At 29.6% G+C, this 26,512-nt stretch overlaps 1 protein-coding gene across 1 annotated transcript; it reads right to left on the bottom strand.

The window, feature by feature from the left end:
* Positions 1-1,139: 1,139 nt before the first annotated feature.
* On the bottom strand, positions 1,140-21,651 carry LOC129985009 (F-box only protein 39-like). Its single transcript, XM_056094940.1, has 5 exons — positions 21,538-21,651; positions 7,238-7,473; positions 5,834-5,998; positions 3,101-3,265; positions 1,140-1,285 (listed from the first exon to the last, which is right to left on the bottom strand). The coding sequence occupies exons 1-5, from the start codon at positions 21,642-21,644 to the stop codon at positions 1,140-1,142; spliced, it is 819 nt and encodes a 272-aa protein (XP_055950915.1). The 5' UTR covers positions 21,645-21,651.
* Positions 21,652-26,512: the final 4,861 nt, after the last annotated feature.

A 26,512-nucleotide genomic window follows, 5' to 3' on the forward strand; every position in this document is an offset into this window, starting at 1 on the left:
TCTCTGTAAAAATAAAATATCGTTCGAGTTTTGGCTGTCTTGAGCAAAAGATTTATCTTATCGAAAAAATAATATCTCCCCCGCGTTTCATAATCAATTGCACCCATTTTGACATCACGGATGCAAGAGACATTTGGATGACATCTTAACGCGGAAATTTAAAAATTATGAAACATGAAGCAATGGATTATTTTTTGAAGAAAGATAAGAATTTGTAGATTTACGTCAATTCATTGTCAAATATTGTCCCACGAGGTTTAAGAATAAAATAGCTTCGTTCTTTTAGGAAAAAAAACAGGCTTGTTTATAAATTTTCAAAGAATGTAAAGATAAGAGGTGATTATGGTTTCTTAAATACGAACAATTTACAAATCTAAAAGATTTTCATTCATAAGAACCTATTTAAAAGTGAACAATGACTTTGAATCTTTTTCTCTGAATGAATAGTTTTTAATGGTTTTTTTACATTTAATGTTGAACCATTTTATGTTTTATTTCTTTCTTTTAATGCATATGTTCTAATATTATATTCTGCTTCTAATGATAAAACTTTAATGCAAAATATCAAATTAATTCTAATTTAATGGCAATTTTGAAAAATATTTTTAAAATAATCAAAATTCAGAAAAAAAATGTACGATTATTAAATGAATGTCATTAAGAAGATAATTTTTTAAATTTTCAAACTGCTTAGAAAATTCATTTTTGTGTAGTAATATTTTCAGAAGTAATCACTGAAAAATGCCGAAATTAAGCTTCATTTTTAATTAAATAAAATTTTAATAAAATTTTTTTAAAAAATCACTTTTAGGTACTACTTACTTACTAAATATTTATGTGCCCAATTTGGCAGTTGTGTATCAAATGGACTGGCCTCTTGAGTGCTAAAACACGCACACACGCACGCACACACACACACACGCACGCACGCACACACACACACACACACAACCACACACACACACACACACACACACACACACACACACACACACACACACACACACACACACACATTCATCTTTAATAATATAGGTGAATACTTTAGTGAGCGGCATTTTGTAAGTTTTGATGTAAGTAGAAAAAAAAAGAAGAAGAAGAAGCACCATTTTCATTTTAAAGTATTTTAATTCAAAATCTTATTCTGGTAAATGATGAGATAACAGATTAAACTGGAACTTGATTTTCTTTTCCTTTAGCTGTTTGTGATATTCATAAAGTTGATTCATTTCTTCAATTGTTTCAATTCGTGTGAAGAAAAATATCAGGAAAATATTTTTCAGTTCTATAAGAAAAGCAAAAAAATTATTCCCTATAATACAAACTCCTACTCCCGTCTAAATTTTAAATATAATGAAATTTTCAAATCATATGACATTGCAAATTGCTTTAAATGGAACAGTAAGATAATGAAAAACAATTCGTAGAAATATTTGCTTCTATCTCAAGTTTAAGTAAACTCATCTTTTTTTTTCCAGGTTTTCTAACTGATGTATTTTTATGATTTTTTTTTTTGAAAATTGATTATATAGTTAATTATCTAGTCGATGGCTTATCTAATTAATTGTCTAATTGAGATAAATTTTATGGTAAAAAATTATTTGCAATTATGAAAAAGTTCACAATTTCTTTTTTTTTTAAATTGATATTCTTCCTAAAGGATTTATATCAGTCTGTAAAATTGCAAAGTTAACATAATTCCCACTGAGTTTGTAATACGTGATTACTCTACGATTAACAAATTCTCCTAGACTGCCAGTCATAATGATATGGTTAAATCTTGTTTTCAAGATTACAGGGTCACATGTTCCAGGTGGTATCACACACGGAACTTTAAATCAAAGATCCGTTTGTACGTGAGTGTTGTGCTTGCTGATTATCTCTGTTCATATTTCTCTGACTCTTTTCATTAATTATAAAAGAGAAGATGCTTTGTATCAAAGCCGTCTTGGAATTCTGACAACAATTTAAAAATCGTCATTTGCCATATTGCTTTAATGTAGTTTCAAAAGATGACAGTAACGAATCATTTTGAAATAAAATAACGGCAGATACAACCTTTTTGCCCCAATTTTAAAATTTTGAAAATAAACCGGAATTCACATTTTCTGAAATTTTACATTTGAAGTAAATGTAAAACAGTAAATAATATTTTTTTAAAAATAATTTTCTAATATTAACTTTAACACTTTACTGACAAAGATAACTTTTCATAATGAATTATTTGATTTTGGAAAAGAAAAAAAAATAGAATTAAGGGCCTCTATCTTATCGAATCAGTTCGATAATCTCTTTAAATGCAAGGTTATAGATGTCTTAACACTTAACACTGCACCATACCACCGTTTCTAGAGCTCATGTGGGCCCTTACCGGTTTGGTATAGATGTAGGTGGACATGTTGTATATGTCAGAATATCAATAAAAATTTTTTGTAGAAATTCATTAAATAAAATGGTGAAGCTGAAATCTATTATAATGTTTCTCTTTAATTTCTCGCTAATTGGATAAATCAAGTAAGAAAGTGGAATAGTTCTTCTGGCAACTCAATGCATATTGTTATTTACCTTGTCAGTCATTTTGACTTTGGAGATTTGGTATTTTCGGCATCCTTAGCTATATGAAGGGCTCTTTTCCGACCCACCCGAAGGCACAAGAGAAAATATGGATGACCAGACCACTGCGACAGCAATATTGGTGAGAACTATGGCTGAGTTTTAAGAGCAATCACCGCCCCCGGCACAAACCTTCCCATGGGAAGTACATCTCGTCATCGATAGGGGAAAGCCGACTCCCACCATTTCTGTGCCCAACAGGGTGACGAGAACCAACCACCATACTGGAAACTCCTCATCCTCATTTCTGAGGTGCCCCCCTCCGCCCTTGGAAGTATATGAAGGCTTATTTTAAAATAGGTTTCAAGCAATTCTGCGTTTTCTAGCTTAGCAAGAATAAGAATTATTAAATTTGGTGTACATATGTGAGCGTACAATCTGCCAAATACCTAGAATCTACTTATGAATTAATAATTTTCGTTATTAATAATATTATTTCGTATGTAAGTTTAATGATTTGAGTTTTTCTTATTCTGAACAATCATACCCGATCCTTCTTGAAGCGCTATTTCACACATCCTGACAGCAAGCTGCGATCGCATGACTCCAGAAAGATAAACACTCTCGATCCATTTGCAGGCTTTAATCAAGTCCAAAATAGCATTGCCTAAATTAGGTATAGTAACAAAGCCGAATTCCAATGTTATTGAACCTAAAATTTTGAAAAATATTTTTTTATAAATCATAAGTTTTAAAGAAACAGAATATAAAATAAAAGTAGCAATTTAGACAAGAATTTAATTTTTTTTCCCGAAATTATCTTGTCTTTTTATAGATGGTAGATCAAGTAAAAACTAAGATACATGACAGTAAAGGATTAAAGAGACTATATTAGGCCCTATGTCTAGCTTAGATGACAGGCAAATGATTATAGAGATTCAGAATCGACTGGTCCATTAGGCCTCCTGACTTACAACATCTTAAAAAATTATTTAAAGTTTGATTACTTTCCCATATTAAGAGCTCGGTGAATAAATTAAATGTAAACTAAATAAATAGATAAAAATAAAAACAAAGAGAAAAACTTAAAATAAAAAAAATCGTCAGGCAATAGGTAGTTTAGAACTACGGGAATTCCTATTCCAGAAAGCGTAAAAATTCGTTTACTAAGCAATAATTGTTCCATGACTCATGGCGAAAATGACAATTGTATAATAATAGCCTGACATACTTTGACAATATACCAAGTTTGGCAGACAGCAGACCAATTATCCATGCTTTTTTTAATTCCCAAATAAAGACCACCTTAACTGTTTTTAATTTTCTCGTAAACTATTAGGTAGTTCTAATTTGGCTTTTATATTATTTCAGGTAAAATTCATCTGATTTTCTTTAATATAAATTAGAAGATAATAAGAAGACATTCATCAGAAAAAAGATGCAATTGCTGATTCTCTGAAATATAATAAAAAAATGGAAGAATTTCGAAGTAATGCTGTTTTTTAAGAACTGCTTTTTAATTGCTTGCCATTGGGATATATTTTATGCAGGAATGCTCGTTTCTGAACAGACGCAAAAGCTGAGCGCGAAGCCCAAAATCAAGTATATTTTGCACCAAAAATATCTTTGAAAATGTTGACCTCATGTATACCAGAAATATCTTCTAACATAGAGAACACATTTTTTTATATCAGAATTAGCTTTGAAAAAACTTTTATACCAGAAATATACATGGACTATAATTTATTTTCTGGCCTAAATGCATTGTCATAAATTTCTGGCACATAAATACTTATTGCCATAACTTCTTTCTTAACTTACAAGCATTGAAAGAAATCCGTCTCATAATCTTATAGTAAAAATCAATGAAGGGACAAATTTTTGTCCCTTTTTCGCTCGTGTCACGATGTAAACTGACTCATTATCTTATCGCTTCCCCCTTGTACATAATATTCTTTTAATCGCTGTCTTATTTAATCTCTAAATTGCAGCATTTGTATTTCACAAGATTATGAATACTTCCTGTGCTAAATTTAACGAAAAATTTAAACTTTGCCCTAAAGATTGTAAAACATTTGATATTGGTAAGAAAATTTGGAAAACTCAACTATTCACACAGGAAAAAAAAAAAAGAAAGAAAAGAAACAAAAATATTTGTTTCTAAATGGAAAGAATAATTATTATGTCTAGCAGATTGGAAATAGTCTGTCAACAAGCAAACGAAAATTTAAATTCTTCTTTCATGATGCAAAATTTTATCTTATAAGAATAAGTTATTCTTAGTTATTTTATTATGTTTTCTTTTATATAGAAAACTTATTTTCTATTGAATTAAAAAAGTCGTCTGCGAGTTAACGCTTTTTTACTGTTATTTTGCATTTTGTTTGTGTGGCAACTGACTATACAACTGGGCAATAATTAGAGATTTTAAATCGCTTTCAATATAAATAACTTTAAATTTAATAGCTATATGATTTTTCTTTCAAGTCTTTAGAACTGTTGATTGTTATCGAAGTTTGAATGTTATTTTGTTTCGTATGTATAAAATTTTGTATTTTTGTATAAAAATGATTTAGCCTTCCCATTATTTTTTTATATCGAACTTCTATTATTATTTAGGTATAAATTAAATATTTATTTTATACTTTTCTATTGATTATATAAAAATTAAAATATAATAATGACATTTTTAATTTCATTCAAATATTTTACTTCTTACAATTTTTCCTTAAACCGAATTTTCACACATCTATTTAGATTAAACAGCTATAACCCTGTAGATTTTAATCATAAAATAACAGGAGTCTTTTTTTATCTTACATTTTAGAGACTTCAACAATTTTTTACTAATTGTTATTGACAGGAACGAGGGACTGTATAAAAAGTTAAAATTCGTAACTTTTTTAGAAATACATTTATTAGCACAAATTATCTAAAATACTAATTTTTTTTAATATCCTTATTTAATTTAATACTTTATTATCCTTATAAATAATAATTATTTTTTGCAACTTCCATATTTCGTCGCTAGGGGCGCTGTAACCTGTCTCAATAAATTAAGACTATACGAGATTCTGTTTCGAATTTAAAAGCTTTAAATAACTTTATAGAACACCCTCTATATTCGAATATGTAATGAGTGGAGAGAAACTAATAGAAACAATATTTCGCTTAAGCCTTCCTTTTATTACTTATTAAATATTGTCATACTGACGGGTTTAAATCAACGGAAAGTATAACTCAACCGTTTTCGATAAGAGAAACGAAAGAGGAAACGTACGCAGGAAACAAGCAAAAGTCTGTTCTATATATTGAAGTATGAATAGGGCGTGTGTTCTCAGATTCTGTTCCGACTGCAAACTCAAACCACATCTGTAACTGAGGTCGCATATTTCTGTGGTTTGCGGTAGAAGGTTAAGAAACTGGTCTTGAGTCACAACTTCAACTGTATTGGAGAAAAAATAAACTTGAGTAATTCATTATTTCATAACATAGAATTACAAAAGTGAAAGCAAATTTAAAAATCTTAATTATCATCCTCAGTCTTTTTATTATTTTTTCACTAAATTGTGGTTAATTTTAATTCCGTCATACTTCTAAAGAATTCTGAAATTAAACATGATTTTAAAATTAAGTTTATCACCTCTCTTATACATTTTTCATACTGTCATCGTTGCATCCATCAAAAATTTTAAATAAATGTGTCTCACTTTAGAATCAAGCTGGAGCAAAACGAAACAATTGAATACTTACATTTGATCCCTTTATATGAGGCATTCATAATTCATTGTATAAAAAGATAAATAAATCATCCTCTACTTAGGAATGAAATTATAAATTCAAATATTAGCTCTCCTTATTTCAGAAATACATTAAGCTACAATTATATTTTCAGAATAAATTACCGTCAAAAACTTACTTCTTATAGTTATCTATTAATAGCCATACAAATGAACTATTCTATTATATCTGCTATTAATAAAAGAGAAAGTTTATGTGCTGATGTCTTGGATAATGATTTTTACAGTCTTTTGACTTAGAGCTATACAATTTGTAGCAGATATATTTCGAAAATCTATATCTCGGAGCAATTTTTTTTTTTTTTTTGAAATTTTGATTTAAACAAAATCAAGCAAGATTTAATCATTTGCAAACAATAACACCTTGAATTAACTTTGCACAAAACTGATAGCTGCAACATTTTATAATGTTAAAAATCCCCCTTTTTAATAACGTCAAATTATTTATCAAGCAATTTTATTCTGAATTTTGGTAATTTTTAAAAATTATTTTCATGCAATTGATTGCATTGTTACATAATTTAAGTACAAATAGCTTCTATTGTTCCGACCAGTATCTAATCATGTGATTTTCATTTTCGCATTCATATTCCGCAATATGTTTAAACTTCAAGATAGAAATATTTCAAAGATTGCAAATATTTTCATCATGATTTTCTGCCTCTGCTATACAAGCAAAATTTGATTTTCTACAGGAGAAAATCAAACCAAAAAGGGAAATTTTAAAATTTTGATTAATTTATTAAAAATTAATTTAATAGACATTTCTTCAGAATAGATATTTCTTCGTACATGGATGATGTAGTTCAAAAGGGTAGAAAATGATGGAAGGTAGAAAATTGTTTGAAAAAACAGAGAACTGAAACAGAACTGTCTTTCCTCACCTACACGGAAGCTTATTTTTATATTCGGGTATTTCCGACGCAGCTTTGACCAGCTGTCTGGCTGTATCCTGTGTCGTAAACCTTCGCTGGAATCGCAAGTGGCAACCAGATGTTGCAACGCGGAGCCTCGATTCATGCAAAGAATCCCCAAGATGTCATCCGAAATGCATTGGTAGCTGAGTTTTACTTCCTTTAAGTTTTGAAACTTCTGTATGCAGTTTTGAAAACTTGAGTTGCTAGAACAGGGGAAAAAAATTAACTCATGCTCTATTTTAATTAATTGATCGTTACAGAGATATGATAATTTATTCTTATTATTTTATGTATCATGATTGAGTAAATGAAAACGATAAAAAAAACGATGTTTTGCATTTTTTATTTTAACTAAAAAAAGACGGACTTTTTCATCTGATTATTTGAACATTGCCTAATGTGATGCGATTTGAAATTTTTAGTTAAATTTTGATTTCATACGCGTGGCGTCACCTACAGCTGAGTTTCAGAAAAAAATGAGTTTGAGAATATACATTACATGTAATGATGAATAATGAATTCGTAATTAAAATGTAGAAAATAATTGAAATAAAAAAATACTACTTTTTAATATATTATTTAAAATGCGCATCTTGTTTTTAACCGTTTTAATTAATTGTATCTTTATTTTGTATCAGAACTAGTCGCATCTGACGATCAGTTGGTTCGCCAGGAATATTGGTTATATTTAATTTCTGATGAATCCTTTAGATATTACTTCATATACATGATGCCGCCAAATTTCTGACATTAAAGCTGTGGTATCTTAATTGACTTACTTAAATTCTGTTTATTGTGGACCTTTCTAATGGAGAGACTCCCATAACATCTAGTGCCATTAAAAATGTAAATGTGCGGTTTCTAAATTGGGCAATATTATTGTTTCATTTTTTGTCTGTCTTATAAACTACACAGATATTAAATTAAATCCTTCTTCTTCCGATTCAATAATGGAAGAAAATCTCGCGATTTAATAATATTTTATGAAACAATGAAAATAGTTTGAGTTTTTAGGCAACAACGTAGTTTATTGTAGAAAATTACCCAAAAAATATTTTTGCCAAATTCAGCAAAAAAAAAAAAAAAAAAAAAAATTCTCAAGATTTTTAAATTGCTATCATTAATAAGACATTTTTTTTTTTTTTTTAATCTTGAAATGGTGTAAAATTAATTTTTGTGCAGTATATTTTCGGCAGTTATCGTGGGAAAATGCCAAAATTCCGTTTAACTTTTACTTGGTTAAAATTCTAATTAAATTCTAAAAAATCACTCTGACGTGCACATTACCATCCTCCAAAATACATAAAGTATAAAATTCAAAAAGTCTAGCTCAAACAGTCTGGCCAACACACTCACACTTACACTCAAACACAAACATTCATTGAATTTAATTTTTAGAACATTAATTGAAATTTTTAGCTTGGAAAAATATTTTTAATAGCATTTAGCACTATACTAATCGCTCAGAAATATCATTTTCACAAGATTATTTTAAAATTAATAAATCAACAAGAATATAACTATAAATAATAGTTAGTTAAACAATTTATCATTTGATTTAAAAAACGGAGCACCAATTTGTCATTGTTTTTATATAGCGCTCGTTCCAAAATTTAAATTTTTATCAGTCAAATTTTTTTTCGTCGTAAATAAATAAAGGGATAAGTTTTTATTTATGATCTGATAAAGTGTGTTCATCTTTCAGTTGGAAAACAGCGATAGACAATTTATCACTTTTTTTAACAAACAACAACATAAAAAAAAATTGGTTCAAAGCAAAACTTAAAAATTAATGTGTTTTTATGTATATATTTCTATTTATAGAAAACTGGAATCATATCTTTGTGTACATGCATTTGTGTATGTTTATTCTAGCGTCGCTTTCAAACGGCCGAAGTAATTTTGAAAAAATTTGGGTCACACATTTCTACACGCGAAACTTTTTTGAATACAAATCGCTTAACTTTTCTTTAATAGTTTACAGGCTTGAAGCATTCTATTGAATAGGACTTTATCACTAACCTTTTGAAAGCTGCTGAATCAATAAACTTTATTGCATATCGGGGACTCCCCTTCTTTGCTTGTTTACTTTTATCAAACATCTGCTTATTCGGGAGTTCCCCTCCTCGGTGGAAAGATGTAAAAATGAGCTGATGGTTAATAAATTATTTTTTTCAAGTTGTCTTCACATTTTGAATTTATATGAATAAAATGAAATTTTTTCGCGCTTTATCAACCCATGTTATTTCTGTGTTTTTTTTTTTTTTCTGTCATATTTTTTTACTTGGGATTTTAACAATTTTCCCTCTCGGATCAGGGTTTCAAAAATGTTAATTCTAGAGATTATTTTATATTTGTTTTATATTAGCATTATATATGTAAACATATTATTTTTCCCTTCAATGATTTTAATATGAGATTTTGATTAGGATTTCTTTGACACGAGTTGATTTAGGTATTTGGTATTTGGTATTTTGAGATTTAATGGCGCAAGAGCCAAATATGGCTATACTGCGCCAAACAAATGGTTTTAGAAATGTCACGTATAATTCAATCAGTTTAAATTTATAATTTCTCGTGATAAAAAGAAATACATCCAATAATGAATAGTATCAGCGTTTATAAATATGCCAATTACATCCCGTAAAGAAATTTTTTCTAAAAATGTTAAAAGATTAAAATATCGATGAAATTTAAAAGAAGGTGAAAATGCATCTTCCATAAGATAAAAAAAGGTACAATAAATTACAAAACGAAGTGAAAAGAAAAAATCATTGCAATCTTTTGATTCGGTGTTTTTTCAAGTATTTGCTATGTATAGGTGTACTTGAAGTTTCACTGTAAAAATTTTTAAGATTAATCCATTTAACTTGACATTCTTGGGGTCTTTGTTTAAAAACAGTTTTATCAACTGTGGTGGAATCGGTAGAATGTTCCGCAGCAAGTGGTGTTTCGTCAATTGTTTCATGAGGGTTGTATTCTATTGCATTATCCGATTCTATTTCGCTGTCAGTGTTTGGTTTGGGTTTATTTGTGGTCATGTATTCAAGCTCAGGCTTGGCTTCATCCATTTTATCTGCTGATTTAGAATCAATCGAAGAGCTCAAACTTGAGACTGGCATAGGTTGGGGGACTTGTCGAGGTGAAGTCTTCCAGAATTTAGAATATGATATATTTTCAGAATTTTGCTTGTGATCTTTTTTATATTTTTTCTTATAAGTGACAGTTTTAAATTTATTGAAGTCCTGTGACATTTCATTAGATGGAACATGAAGCGTTTCATGTTCATGACCAGTTGGCTGGTTAACATTTTTACTATTGAGATCTACTGGCGATGACGTTACAATAGCGGACTCGGGACTATTATCAGTAAGTATATTGTTTCTTTTGTTTTGAATACGATCAGTTGCAGGTGGTTTTTTCATCATAGATGAGTAGCTGGCTCCAGATACAGGAGTTTGTGATTTTACAAGTTTACGAGCTTCGGAGTAAGAAATTTGTTTTTTAATTTTTGTACTAATTATTTCCTTTTCTAACTGCCATGCTGGACAGTTTCGAGAAAAGGAAGTATGTGTACCTTGACAATTAAAGCATTTCTCCCTAGATGTGCATTCCGAACTATCGTGACCTACTTCTGCACAGCGGGCGCAAGTTAATGTCCCTCGGCAAGAAGTTCTTGAATGTCCGAACCGTTGGCACTTAAAACAACGAAGCGGATTCGGTATATATGGTCGAACCAGCAGGCGCATGTACCCCGCCTTGATGTACTCGGGTAATTTGTTGAAACTAAAAGTAAGAACCAGATGTTTGGTATTTAGGAGCTGGCCATCTCTCCGTATAGCTATACGCCGTACATGGCTAACCCCTTGTCCTTTCAACTCTTTAGTTATTGCATCTATCGGTTCATTGAATAGCTCCCCACAGGAAATGACACCTTTGGAGGAATTCAGTGAAGAATGTGGAGAAACAACGACTGGTATATTTTCGAATGATTTTAATTTCATAATTTGTACAGATTGTTTTCGAGATTGTACTTCGACCAGCAAATCGCCAGATCGAAGTTTTTTAGTACTTTTAACCTCACCAATATTGCCAGTTATACATCTTTCAACAAGAAACGGAGAGACAGAATGAAATGTATCATTAGTAGCAGATGATCTTTTGATAATGAAAAAGGTTGGAAAATTAGGTACTGTTGGAAAGGTAGAAACATTTTGTTGCCCACTGAAGGGAGCAGCTTTGCGTTTGCCCATACGACATTGGTACAAATTCAGGCCTGACGGCACCGCCCACCACGGAGCCCAACAAGGGAAGGCAGCCACCGGCTCTGACCATTCCCAGCCTCGGCGCTTACCTTGGTGCTAGCCGGTACCTATACGCTGGGAGTTACCCCCGGGGACAGTGACCACCCTTAACGCCAAGCCCAAGGAGTAACCCCTTCGCTTGATTCCTAGCAGACTAGCCACTCAGGTGACTAGCTACCAGCCGATTGATGCACAGGGGACCACAGTACACCACCCGTCTGTCAAATGGGTTGCCACGCACGGCCAACACGTGGGACTTTGGCTGTCCATGAGAAGCAAGAAGCAAACAGAGCGGCGACAGCTTTTCATGGAGAGCCCCCTCGCTTGCCGTCGAGGGAAGGAAAAACACAGCAGAAAGCAGAAGACGTAGGGGAGTAGAAACATAAAGGGAGTATAGATCCCTGGGTACCTCGGGATTGGGACACCCGTACTCACCTATAGTAGGTGAGCCCCTGAGGGGACGAGTTGATTTAGGAAAGGGAATCTTAAGTATCTTTGTCAGAATGTTGTAAGCATAAAGAACTTTTATCCCTTCACTCGGAGCGTAAGAAAACGTTCAGACAAGCTGTTTCATACAGCGCGTGTAGAATTAATTAATTAAAAAAGTTAGTATTAGATCAAGAAATAAGAAATCATTTTATAATGTACTTAATAAGGGCTAATTTAAGATAAAAATTTGGAAATTAATAAGGATTTAAATTAGATTAAGCGATATCATCACATATACATACAAACAAACATCAATTTCTAGAGGAAAATGCACAGCATCTACACTACAGTGCTTATTCTACTGAATAAAGATAAATATTTGGATAATATTTATTAACAATAAAAAAGAACGAGTATGTGTCTGTGCCTGTGTGTGTGCGTTCTTGCTGGGCTCTGCAGGCCAAGCTGTTTGATACAGAATTACCAAACTTGGCATATATAGACTATGGAAAATAAAAATGTACATATTACTTTTTAATAATTTTGATCATACTTTTAATGAATTAAAAATAGTCGAATTTTTTGATATTTGTAAACATAATTCTTATAATTATTATAACACAAAAATAATTTTTTTATGATCTTAAAATTCAAAAAATTATCATTTTAATTATATCAATTATTTATAGCTTAATTTTCTCTGATTTTAATCAATAATTTAAAAGAAATTCTATCCTTATTTTACAATACAAGATTTCATTGCTATAATGGATCTAAAATCGTTTTCATTATTGATTCATCCTGTATTTTTCCATGATTGGTGAATGATTAAAACTTGAAAATTAATTTATTTTTCCATATTGAATAATTTTCCGAATAAGACACACTTTCAGTAAAATTTTTGGAATCTTGTTGTATTTAGAAGTAATGTTTAGTTAGCCAGTGGTAAATTTTTTTTTAAACTGAGCTCATTTTTTAAATATTGTTTATTTTTTCTGCAATATATATATATATAGATGTATAAAGACATAAAAACATGAAACTAAAAAAAAAATGCATATTTTAAAACAGTTTGAATAATAGAAGTTTTTAAAATGGTATCAGTTTACATCAATCGAAATTTAAAATACAACAGTATTTTGCCGAAAGCATTACGACATATGTAACTATATAGATTATTTAACGGAAATTTTTAACAATCATTGATCCAGGTAAATCAACTGTTTGCCAAAAAACTTCTTATAATAAATGAATTTTATTTTAATAACAATAGAATTCTTTGTATCAAAATAAATTTATCCGTTTTTCAGAGTTACCATTGTTATTTTCTAATTTGGGTCACAGAAGTTTGGATTAATTTTAGAAACAGACGGTTAATAATTTGCTATTCTTTTAGATAGTCAAAAAAGTTAAAAAATTAACTCAGCGCTCTCATTCTCTGAATTAAATCATGCTCTGATAAACTCTTACTCAGCTGGTCTTTTACTTTGAAAGATTGCTGAAATTTCAGAGTAATTAGGTTATTGCAACACGTTTGAGTTTGTTATAAGGTGAGAAGTCTATTTCTGTTTTCATGCGTTTTGGTTAGATGAAATACTGAAAACGTCCTGTTTTCAGAAACAGGAAACAATGAAATAGATAAATTTGTCAATAGTTTTCAAAATCATCGAATCTAGATCATGTATTTTAGTTTATAGTGAAATGAAGTCTTCTTTCATATATAAAACACAGTTTTTTGAAAAAAGTGTCTTTGTTAAGAGTTTGGTAATTTCCTCACAAGATTATAATAAAATTTTTGTAACATTTAAATTGCCTTACAATAACAATAAAAGTAAACTAGAGGAAGTAGTCTTCTCAAAACTTTCTAGTATAGGCTATATTAAAGATATTATGTCAGTGAACGCCCAGTATAGCATTGGCGCGCAATAATTACGAAATATTAATTTTTTGGCATGAATTTAGCGTTTTTGTTGAATCTATCGTCTGATCCTTGGCGAAATAATTGGCGGTTAATTCCGAGGAGACGTCTAAAAGAATCTGAAAATTGAATTTGGGCTTTAAATACGTTCTTCCCAACTGATTGAAATAAAAATTTGACATAAAATTACATAAAAAGTCGAAAATCAAGTACCAAATTTGATATAGTTAAATCATTACGTTTTTGAGCTATCGCATTTACATATTTCTGAAAGTACAGAACGTCATACGGTGAAATCCTTATGGTCAAAATTTGGTAACGTCTATACTAAAGATGTTAACTATCCAACTCTGTAGTTATTGTGCTAACCTATATTTGAACAGCCGGACAGACAGATTTCCTCTGAGCGAAGTTTGCTTACGAATTGATAGAAATCTAAAATTTTAATTTTAAGCCTGTTTACCAAATTTCATCCGTCTAGTTCACAACGTTTTTGAGTTATCTTTGTCACAGATAGACAGACAGACGGAAATTTTCTAGTTTTTCGAATTCAGCAAGATCTAAAATGTGGGGATACGTCAAACTCTCAACTTTCAAATTTTTGACGATTATTATGCTTTCTCTATATTGCGCATACGAGAAAGTAAAAATTTATAACAATGAAGAAATCAAAGTTAAGAAATGAAACACTAATTATAAATACGAATTTTAAAAGAAAAAGTTATGAAATATATATTAATAGGATGTTATAAATCAAAAATGTTTTCTTTGTTATTTGTTGCTTGCTGTAAAAGCATTAATTGTCAAAACATTCTTCATATAAATGTTATTTAAAAACAGATTCCATTGTTTAAGAAGCTTTGCTTGAAGATGATATGAAAATAATTCATAGAGTTTCTTGCAATTAAAATATATAAAATGCGACGCATTTGATGAGAAATAAAAAAAAAATGCCATGATTGTTTTGCAATAATATGAAACTGAGTTTTCGAAAAATGTATTTAAAAATCCGCATTTTCAGAATTTTGCACGTTGAAAATCTATTTTATTAAACAGAAGTTTATTTCAACATCCTTTCTTAGAAAAAGGAAATGGCACAAAAAAAAAGACAGAAGTTTCATCAAAGCAAATATGAATAGGTTGAAAACGGGAAGTCCCAGAAATATAATGAACTTAGCTGATTCAACGTTTCTAGTAATACCACGAGAAAGTCTGACTCAACGGAGTTATTCATAGTTAAAAGAATTAAAGAAAAGCAAAATGAGACGCATTACATTTAGAAATGTAAATTATCAAAAAAGAAAGGTTATATATTATTTTATTCTCTAAATTTCACATTACATGCGAATGATTTAGATTAATCTACGTTGATGGTTTCAAAATTAAAGATATATCTCAAACAATTGGCGATTCTAACAAACATTTTTGTGACTAACCAGCGGGAATTTTCTCAAAATTTTCTTCCATAAACTGTATTAAACAAACTTGTCAAGCCAGAGAACATCTTAAATGACGTTGGAGTACAACAGTAACGAAATATTAACCTTTGGCGTGCATTTACCGAATCTATGATGCTTGGCGAGCTGTTTGGAGATTAATCCTGGCATGCGGTTTATAATATCCGAAAATCGAATTTGAGTTTTATATACGTTTTCTCCAACCGATCGAAATTAAAATTTGTCACAGAACTTCTATTATAGTCACAAAATCATATATCTAATTTTATATATTGAAATCATTGCGCTTTTTGAGATCGTATTTATATATTTCTGAAAGTTCAGACAGGTAGATGATCAGTTTTTACTTGGATTTGGCGCACAATTTGGCAGATGTTGACACTATAGATGTTGATTCTCTGTGCCGAATTCGATCCATCTAGCTCTCATTGTTTTGTAATTATTGTGTTAACTTATATCCGGACAGCCAGATAGACTGACTTCCCCTGAAATGATTTTAGTCAAAATTTGATGGAAATCTGCAAATTTGGTGTAAAGACTATACACCAAATTTGAGTCATCTTTCTCAAAGATATTTGAGTTACGTTTGCCACAGAAGGATATTTTCTAAAAACGTCCTTTTCGAACTCTGTGAGGTCTGAAACCTGGTGATTCGTCAAAATCTCGAATTCGAATTCTTTTGACAATTAATATACTTTCTCTGTACAACGTATAAGTCAGCCATCTAACTCTCCGACCCGCCACGCAGGCACACGGATTTAAAACATAAAAACTGAATGACCGGACCGCCGCAACAGCAACATTGGAGGAAACTGTGGTTGAGTCCTAAGGGCCGTCACCGGCCACGGTACAACCCTCCCCGAAGGAAGTACGTCCCGTCATCGATGGGAGGAGTCAGATCCCCCACCTATTAGTGTACCCTCCAGGGTGGTGAGATCCAACCACCATGCCGGAAACATCTCATCCTCATTTCGAGGTGTCCCCCAGGGGGTTTGTACAACGTATAAGAGAAAGTAAAAAGGACTTTAATATTAGTTGAAGCTAAATGAATGACAGATATACAATCATTTGATAGTTTTTGTCCAATGTCTTCTCAATTGTATACCTGATATTTCTCTAGTATAATATGTTTCATTTATAGATAAACATAAATATTAATATTTGGGAATTTTTCCAAAAAATTAATTAAATGACACTGAACGTGGAGTATGTATTAAAATTATGTGATTTCCAGAAGCATAGAAATATTATTGTATATTCTACATGCACAAAATTATTTGACTTTGTTTCAATTCGATTGATATTTCTGATTTATGGATTGGATCTTAGTGTTAAAGATAATGAAAAATTTAGAGAAGATCTGAAACTGTAACATGTAATCCCCATAGTATAAAATATTTTGAATTTCATTCGTATGTCTTCAATTTATATTTAAAATTCACATTTCATTTTATAGCAAATATAACTTGCACGCAAATAATACATTTAATATCATTGCAACGCACTTGAATATAAACGCTATATTTAAAACAATGAAAAATGTTGTTATTAAATGTGCTTTAATTCTAGTTTTAAAAAATATTAAAATTAGAAAAAATTAATACAAAATTGGTATAACCGAAAAATCTGTTTCGTTTTTTTTTTTTAAAAAATTTCAAGTGAAGAAAAATATTTTTTGTGACATAATGTACATCAAAGTTATTGAGAAAAGTGAAATTTTGATTAATTTTCAATTAAATATCTGGTTAAAATTTTTAGTAAAAAATATTACTTTTTTTAGTAATAATTTGGAAACTCTAGATACAATAATTTGCCTGTAAAACGCTTTACATGATTTTTTATCATGCACGTTGCATGTCACAATTGCAAATAATACGTCAGCTTACAAATGTTCTATTAAATATTTCCTCTCTTACAAACGGTTACACAACAGTTGCAGATTGTTTATTAATAGTGGGACTTTATATAACTGCTGAGTTATGCAGTTTGGTAAAAAAAACAATTCAATTGATGAATCCAGACATCTTAAAAAAAAAAGAGTTACAGTTGCAATGAAATTACGAAAAGTTTTCATTTTAGTTAAAATATTTTTTTAATCGAAGAAAGATTATGTTAATAGCTTTAGAAGATGTTTTAAATATTCAAAATTATGACCGTTGGAGAAATATTGAGTACAAAAAAACACGCATTATCAATAAGTAAAAAAAAAAAAAAAAAAAAAAAGGAAGTTAAATATGATGCACCGACTTTTACACTTTGAAAATGGGGAAGTCCCGAATTTGAATGGGAACGGAGAAGAATTACTAGTTCAGCTGCTTTAATAAAAAAAAAGGGAAATAAAAGTTCGCGGTACTCATAAGTTAGAAGCAGGAGTGATTTCATCTTTTAAAAAAACATGAAGAAAAAAAAAATAACGCTTGCATATTATTGAGCTTACATAGTTTTGTCTTTTAAAAAATATTTTTGAATAAATCAATTCTTATTTTATAAAATAATTAATAATATACTTTTAATTTGAAGTGGATTAATTTTAAATTAATTAATTTTATTACATATTTAGGTTAAAAATTAATTTTTAATTAGTTCTGTCGTATTTTTTTTCATTTATAAAAAAATATTAGAAGACTTGATACTTTTGAACATGAAAATGTTGCGAGAATTTAGAAAATGAGCGATTAAATCTAAATCAAATTTTAAATTTAATTTAATGCCTTTAAAAAAATCTTGAAAACTGATATACAAAATGAACTAAATAAGCCTCTAACAAATAAGAAAAAAATCAATAATATTATTAATACAAATAATTTTTTGTAATATGCTTTTATTTTAGTGGATTAAGAAATTGTATTTTTTTTTCACTAGCCGCTTTTGAGACTAATTTGTCTGCCTATAATATTGAATGCATTTGATTTTAATGAAATCTCTTATGCCTTTGTTGCGTACTCATGATTCCATCACAAAGTATTTTAAACATCAAACTGTGACAGTTGAAATCGGGTTATTTTAATAGCCTTATTTATTGCTTAACTTAATCTTGCTCATAGCGTCAAGTCCCATGACGTCACAACGCTATTCAAAATTCCCTATAATCTATCATCTAATTGCATATTTTCTTTTACAGTACTATAATACCATTTTTTTTTTCACAAATAATGCCGCTGTGTAGATAATAAACTGGAACTTTTTTCATTAGTTTTCAACAATGGAAGCAAATTACTCAATTAAATCTCTTTCTCTCGTTTGAATTAGAGCTACTAAATTTGGCACATATATACTTTGGATAATGTGAATGTGCATTTCGAAATGATTATCTTTTGAACTTTTAATAAGAATTTTAATTGATTCAATTGGAAATAGGTTTTCCCTGATATAACTTCCGAAAATGTATTAAAAAAATTAACATTTTAATTATACCATTTTAATAACTTCTTCAACAGATCTTTAAAAACAGTCTAACTTCCAACAACAGATAATATTTTCTCCTGAAATTTAAACGGTCTTCATCTAATATTTTAATTGCATGATTTCATTCCATAGTTGCAAACAGAAAAAGAAGGATTCTGTTTCACATCTGTGTAATTTACAAAACGATTTATAATTTTAATGGTGGCATGATTCGATGAGACTGCCTCCATTAGAAAGGTTCATATAAACAATAAATAGCACTTAAATGCTATACATTAAAATAACATAGCGGTAATGTCAGAGAATTTAGTCGAATCGTGAACATGAATTTATATGCAATTGATTTATTGGAAGTCAAACGTAACTGATAACCAGTTGGTCCTCAAGACAACTGGTATATAATATAATAGTTTAATTACAGCACCGAACTGTCTATTGTAAATTATCTTAAATTAATTTTTTTTAAAAATGTGTTAACATTTTCTGGAAAAAAATTAACAGCAAAAAAGTAACATCTTTGAAACGGCAATTTTCAAATTTTGAAGTGATATACAATTTATTTTTGTATAAGGTTATTTTTCGGATGTTAATGTCTTAAAGTCTCTGGCTATAATCTCGCATTTCATGAAATCACAAGAAAATCCAGAGATATAGAAAATAAAAGTTAATACAGCTACGTAAATATTGAGCCTACTATAGAAGAAAACAGAGATACAATAAAAACCTTAAACGAAAGGAAACAAAATTGCATCCTAAAAGAAATTTCAAAATCGTCCTTAAAGGCCCTTTAGAGTTTGTACTGAAGAAATCAAAGACGAATTTCACAAAAAAACTCCCAAATTCTATATATCAGTCTCTTGGAAAAATTACAGAATGAAGACCTTCTTCATTCAATGTCTAATAGAACCCACAAAATAATCAATTCCGGAAAAAAAAGTGACATTGATTATTTTTATTTCCTGAAAGCAAGGACTGAATCTTACAAGAATAGAAATACTGAAACTATAGGCTTCAACCGCTCTACACGGGACCTCCATTCTGCAAGAAACTGTTATATAGGTACGGGCAAAAGCCAACACTATAGCTAGAGACTGTGCAATTAAAAAAAAAAAAAAAAAAAAAACGGATAAAGTGAAGAATAGTGTGCCCCCGAGTTTGTCGCTGATATGGCAACCCATCGGAACGCTCTTCTAGCAACCCTAATACTGTTTTGTTTACTGCTTTTTGCAATGGTTGAGCTGTACAGGAACTACTACTAGATTATGAAAAATGTTGAATTAAAAAAATATCGATTAAAGATTTTAATTTTGTTCTTTATTATAATTAAAAGTTTATTAAATAAAGAAAGTTAAGCTTATAATTAAAAGTTATTTTCTTCTTCCTTTTTTTTTAGTGTGAATGCGAACAGAAAATGTTTATTCTTTTCCAATTTTTAATTCTCAGTATGCGCTTTAAAAAATCGTCTGCATTATCACTTTAAAAGACAGCTGCAATAGAATTCTTCGCAGTTCTCGTAATTCTTTTGGTGTTCTAACGGTTGGTTCCCTTCATAATTTGTTATGTCGGCAGTATTTCGAACCTGTAGAATGGATGAAGGGTGAGTTAAATATGTATATATATATTTTTTTTTTTCGAGTTGATGAAGTTAGGAAAGGTTGCTTGTTTGAAATTTTGTATTGAGAATGGTTTGATATCGAACCGGCAGAATGGATGAAGGGTGAGTGGAATATATTTTTTACGAGTTGATGAAGTTGGGAAAAGGATGTTTGTTTGAAATTTTGTATGGAGAACGTTCCGATTGCTTCTTTATCCTTTCTTTCTTTTCTTTTGGTTATGTACTATTTCTGTTATCCACTCAGTCCTTATGTTCAATGTGCTAGCGAAGCTACTAGGTTCCCACTCCCGCTGCTAGCGAAGCCGTAGGATGTTTTTTTTTTTTTTTTTTTTTTTTTTTTTAAGTTAAAAAATTCTGCCCAGTTTGAAAAAAAAACAATACTTATAAAAAAAAAGTCCTAATTATATAGTGGGAAATAGTAACCGTAATTGTTCCGAGGAACTATATGTTTATTTTGTCCGCCATCTTTATTGACGACTTGGCAATGTTGGCGCAGCAAGGGGACACTAACATTCACTTTTACCAAAAAAACGCCATTTACATCAATTTCAAACTACTTAGCCGCTTTGCAACTTGGAGAGGAAGTCGTGCACAATACTGAGGATTAAATTCTAATCAATTTGAAATCTTTGAAGACATCCCATAAATAATATACAGCTCTACCCTTGGACAGAATTCTTGAATACTTTCACACTTTGTCTTCTAATTAAAGATTCCATAATTCGAAAATCTCCCATAAGACAAAATACAAATATCATTGCAATCCTGATTTGACATCCTACAAGTAATATGAAACTCTCCAATTAGAAAGAACAGATATTATTACAACCCTTCCCCTGATTGTATATCTATCCTACTTCCATCTGTCCATTCCCCCGATTTTGATAAAGAAATCTATAAGCCATCCCACCAAATAAAGTCTGCCATTTCATTGGCCATCACAACAGCTCTCGCTATCTCTTTCTCGATTGGTTAGTAATTTTTAGTTCGATTCCACCATATTCTGTTGAACAAAAGTTTGTGGCATTTTGTGCCGCCGTAATCATTAACAAATATACATTCTCTTTTACTATTAGTAGAGTTATAATAAATTTTTTAATGCGCACATTGCTGCGGATTAAATTCAAATAAATTCGAACTTTTTAAAGACATCCCACAAGCAATATACAGATCTCCCATTGGACAGAGCAGATACCCTCACAATCGTTCTCCTGATTTGACATTCAACAATATGAAACTCTCCCATTAGATAGTGTAGGTATTTTGACAATCCATTTTCTGATTGTACATCTTTCCTACTTCAATTCTTAACCTCGATTTCGATAAATAAATCTAAAAGCCAGCCCACCAAATCAAGGCTGCCCTGTCATTGGCCATCACAGCAGCTATCGCTATCTCTTTCTCGATTGGTTAGTAACTTTTAGTTCGACCCCAGCGTATTCTTTTGACAAAAGTTTGTGGCATTTTGTGCCGCCGAAACCACTAATAAATACACATTTACCTGAATATTAGAAAAGACAAATCTACAAAATGCAGCTGAAAGACACTGTTATTTAGGGTTCAAATAAATGTAAATGTAGAGATGTTCTTGTCGTATTTATTTAGGAAAATTTTTTTTATATATAACTTAAATAAAAATTTATTAGCATTTTTAAAAAAATATTTAAAGATAAAGTTAATTCCTTACTTATTATTAGCGAAAAGATTGAAATATTTTTTTAACGGTTGTATTGCTATGATATTCTATTTTAAAAAATTTTATCCGAGAAAATAGTTGAAAATGGATATCACCAATACTGAGTTTTAGTGAAACATGCAAAATATTACATATTTTTAAATAATATTTTTTGGTTCAGATTCTATCAAACGATTTTTTTGTGATTATGTGATATTTTTAAATAAAAAAATATGGAATAATGTTGATTGAGAATGTTATGATGATATTACTCAAGAAAAGTTTTCTTTGCTATTGCTTCATCCTAAACAAAAATATTTTGAGCAAAGGGCGGCAATCATTAAATGGATTTAAGAATACTAATAGGATGACTGAACGTTCCACGGTGTCTTTCGTTTTTTTCTTTCTTCAATACTTTCTTTCGCCACAAAATATCCCCGAACTTGGAATCTCTAGGATTCCCTGTCGGTTCAAAGGATATATGTGGGAGTATTTATTAAGATAAAAAATACACATAAAAAGACATAAAATATCAACAATACACATAAAAAGACATAAAATATCAACAATACACATAAAAAGTAACTATATAGAATATTATAATGGTGAAGGAGGTGTTCGGTGGGGAGTATGAGTAGAAGACTTTCTTCAATACTTGTAAATAAATTTAAAAAAATACACTCAAATATAGCAATTAATGAAGCTATTTTAAATTGCTCCTATTTATCATTACTTTACCTCCCAATTGTTTAAAAAATATTTTAAAATTTTGATTCTGCGAAAAAAATTACAATCAAAAAACGTCTTTACAAACTATGACATCTCTCACTCACAATCATCTTTACGACATCTATGACTCACAACTCTTATTTCAATCAATTCTGAATCAAAAAAAAATCTCTAAAGAAAAAATCTTGGGAAAAAAAAAGAACATCAATTTTTTAAATATATCTCAACATGGGATTAAAAATCGAGTGGTGCTCTGGTTTAGTCTCTCTCCGAAAGGAATTTTCCCTTTCCATACCCTTTGTTCCACCCCAAATTATGTTGAAATGAAAATGCTTCAAAAAAGTGTTTGATAGTTAATGGATTTAAATATTATAAGTTAAATAATTAAACTTATATACTGTAAAGTTTTAGAGCCATGAGATTCCACTCGAGGAACTTCTGTTTATACTTGAGCTAATCATCAAAAGCACGAGGCCATATCCACGTTTTAATTTAAAGTAAACAAGGTCTGTTCGAGGTCAATGTTTAAAAAGTAGAAGAGAGGAAAAAAATATGAGATTTAAATCAACCAATAAGCTTACATGCAGGAAAAAAATTAACCAATGAAAGGTGTTTCGCAAAAAGACGATTATCTTTTAAATTTTATTATTGTTATCTTTTCAATAGCAACCTAAACGGCTTTTTCTGTTATTATCATAAGTTGTATGATAACATTTTCAAAGATGATTTTTTTCTTTATTCTTTTTTTACAATCTGCTGTGTGCGGCCATATTTTTTCCTTACAGTCTAGATTGGTTTTATCTGTAGTTCTAGTTTGTTCTGGGCAGAGCCTCAGATGATATCAAATAACGTTCTATCTAATAACAAATACATAAAAGTGCGTTCTATTTTTACTTGAAATAAAGAAACTATAAATTCTGAAAAAAAAAAGGGTGAACGGATTTTATTTTTTATATATTAAAGAAAAAGAACGGGAACCAAGAAATCAGAAGAAACCTAAAAAAGCAGCAATAACAACAACAGCAAAAGGCAAGTTGCATTCTAGGCACACTCCATCGACAGTCATTATGGAATCGCAAACGATTATCGACACTCTTATCGAACGAGTATTCAGCAATAACAAGTTTAATTTAAAAATTTAGAACATGAACTTTTATTAGTGTACTAAAAAATAGACTTCCTTTTTATTTTAATGACTTTTTTTACTCCTTAATCGCGGGATGTATTTTTTATACTACTAATAGGTGGTACCAGTAACATTAAATCACATTTTAATTTAATCAATTATTATATGATACGTAAGCTCTAAGATTATTAAAATAATGTATTACATCCAAGAATATGCAAGTGTAAAAAATTTCAAATTTCTGTCATAAAATAGTGCATGAAAATTGGATATATTTACATTTTTACGAATGTGAAACAAATCAAGTTAAATAAAAGTACTTAAAAAATCAATGCATTAATATAATCAATAATTATTATCATTCACAATGCCTTCATTTAATATTCAAATAGTAATAGTTACATTAATAAAAATACGTTTTAAAGCACATTTTCATTTGTGCTTTCCAATTTAATTATTTTCTACATTTTAGTTTTAATTTGCAATTCTTTGTCGCAAATATTAAAATTTTTAAATAATTTTTTCGTGAAGTTTAAAGCTATGTAGTATTTTTCGAATGATCTAATTTTAATTAAAATAATGCATTAACTGGCAGTTAAATTCTGAAAATATTGTAATAGCATATTTTTATTAAGAGACATAAGAGTACAAAATTCCAGAACTCTGATGCATCAGAAAAGTGAAAAATTGACTACAAAATTTCATATTTTACAAACATGGAGCACTAAATTTATATAAACTTTATGAAGAGATTTATAAAAACATTCAATTCCTTGTAACAACACCAGAAAATGGTGTTTCTGAACTACTTAAGAGTTCACAATAAATAAAATATAGATATCCTAATTTCGAAGAATCGACTCCATTTTTTTCACGAATTAATAGATGTTTTTCTTCTGTTCCTGTTCAATTAATAAACAAACACTCTAAACAAACAGTTCTTATCTTCGATCATCTTTCGTTAGTGCTATTCAGATGTTGGCGTTGAAAAGTGCCCAGAGGATAGTTTCTATTTATTTAAGCAAACATCCTCTGAACAGATTTTGTAAAATTTAGCAGAAATCTACATATTGGTGTAAAGACCGTATACCAAATTTCAACCGTCTTGATTAAGCGTTTTTGAGTTATCTTTATCACAAACAGACAGACAGACGGACTGAATTTTTTGATGATTTCAATACTTTCTCCATATTACACATACGAGAAAGTAAAAAAAAGCAGGATTTGTCTCATATTAAATTGTGTTATGAAATTTTATATATAAAATTAATTATTTATACATGAGTTATTCGAAATGTACATGCATTTTTAGAAATACTGTATAATCTTTATAAGCTTGTGAGAAGTAATTTTGTTAAAAGCTAGACAAAACTACAAAAAAAAAAAAAAAAAAAAAAAAAAAAATCTATGCTTGGATAAATTTTTTTTATCATTATTTAACTCGATAAATCCCATAATTTATGTTTTTAAAAAGACTGGTGCTGCCATCTGATGTTCATAATATATATATAAATATATATATTTATCATGAGAGTCAAATGTAAACAATTCATTGAACGATTTTACGGCTGCACTCAATGATTCGTTGCTTACTAAAACGGAAAGATATTATTAGAAATATTCTGGAAAAGACTCACCAAAAACGTATTTATTTAAAGGAAAGAATGTGTAAAAGCAATAACAAGAAATAGGAGTCAAAAGAATTTAATCTGGCGCGAAAATAGGTTTTATAATTGTTATGACTTCCCTATGGGTATTGATGACCATATTTTCCAAAACTATTATCTTACAAAAATGATTTTTATATTCTTAAAACTCCCAAAATTAACTTATTAATAATTTGAATTTTATTTTTGCAGAATATTTTATTTATTTTCAGTGATTTTATTTTAATGTAACACATAACTGCAGCATTTTTCAGTGTCATAAAATGCATCAAAACATTAATTTGCGTGACTTTGCCAGCGTTAAAAATAAGATTTAAGAAAGCTTTCTTTGGATAAATATTCCAAAGTAGGATTTTCACTTTGGTAAAAATTAATCGGAATTATTTCGGTATATACATTCTAATCTGCATGTGTTTCAATTTGTTTTTACGTATTCAATTAATTCATATTTTTTTGGTCTTATTAAATGGCAAGGTTAATTTTTATAAAATATGCATTCCACAATATTTAACACGCAAAAAAACAAAAGAAAAGCAAAGAAAAATCAAAGATATTAGCGAACAAGCTGGTCGCCAAAGGTGGCTAGCATATTAGAAATAACACAATTCATGGTATTAAGTAGATCAATTAGTATTCAGCTGACCAGTTAATTAAAATCCTAAAACCTTCGATACTACAACTTTTCAATAAATCAGAAGTATCATTAGTAATTTTGTGCGTTATTTTGCTTACTGTTTTTAACCCTCTTCACAATATTTTTTTTTATATAAAATTTTTATACAATATTCTAGAAAACAAATATTTTCAAAATCATATGGCACATTAAACGATGCAAAATTTTCCGAGTCTTGATATTATCTTCACTTATAAAAATCCTTTAAAAAGATGAGATTTAAATGGTTTGCTAAGAGTGCGAA

The sequence above is a fragment of the Argiope bruennichi genome, chromosome 9, assembly GCF_947563725.1.
Source record: "Argiope bruennichi chromosome 9, qqArgBrue1.1, whole genome shotgun sequence".
NCBI classification, from domain to species: domain Eukaryota; kingdom Metazoa; phylum Arthropoda; class Arachnida; order Araneae; family Araneidae; genus Argiope; species Argiope bruennichi.

Excerpts from the sequence above, each read along its gene's own strand:
- LOC129985009 (XM_056094940.1), bottom strand. The coding sequence starts at position 21,644 with ATGGGAGAGTTTCATATTGTTGAATGTCAAATCAGGAGAACGATTGTG. Across the intron at positions 7,474-21,537 it reads TTGTGGGATGTCTTTAAAAA|CAACTCAAGTTTTCAAAACT; the intron begins GTTCGAATTTAT and ends CCCCTGTTCTAG. Across the intron at positions 1,286-3,100 it reads AGCGCTTCAAGAAGGATCGG|AACTGAAAAATATTTTCCTG; the intron begins GTATGATTGTTC and ends CTTTTCTTATAG.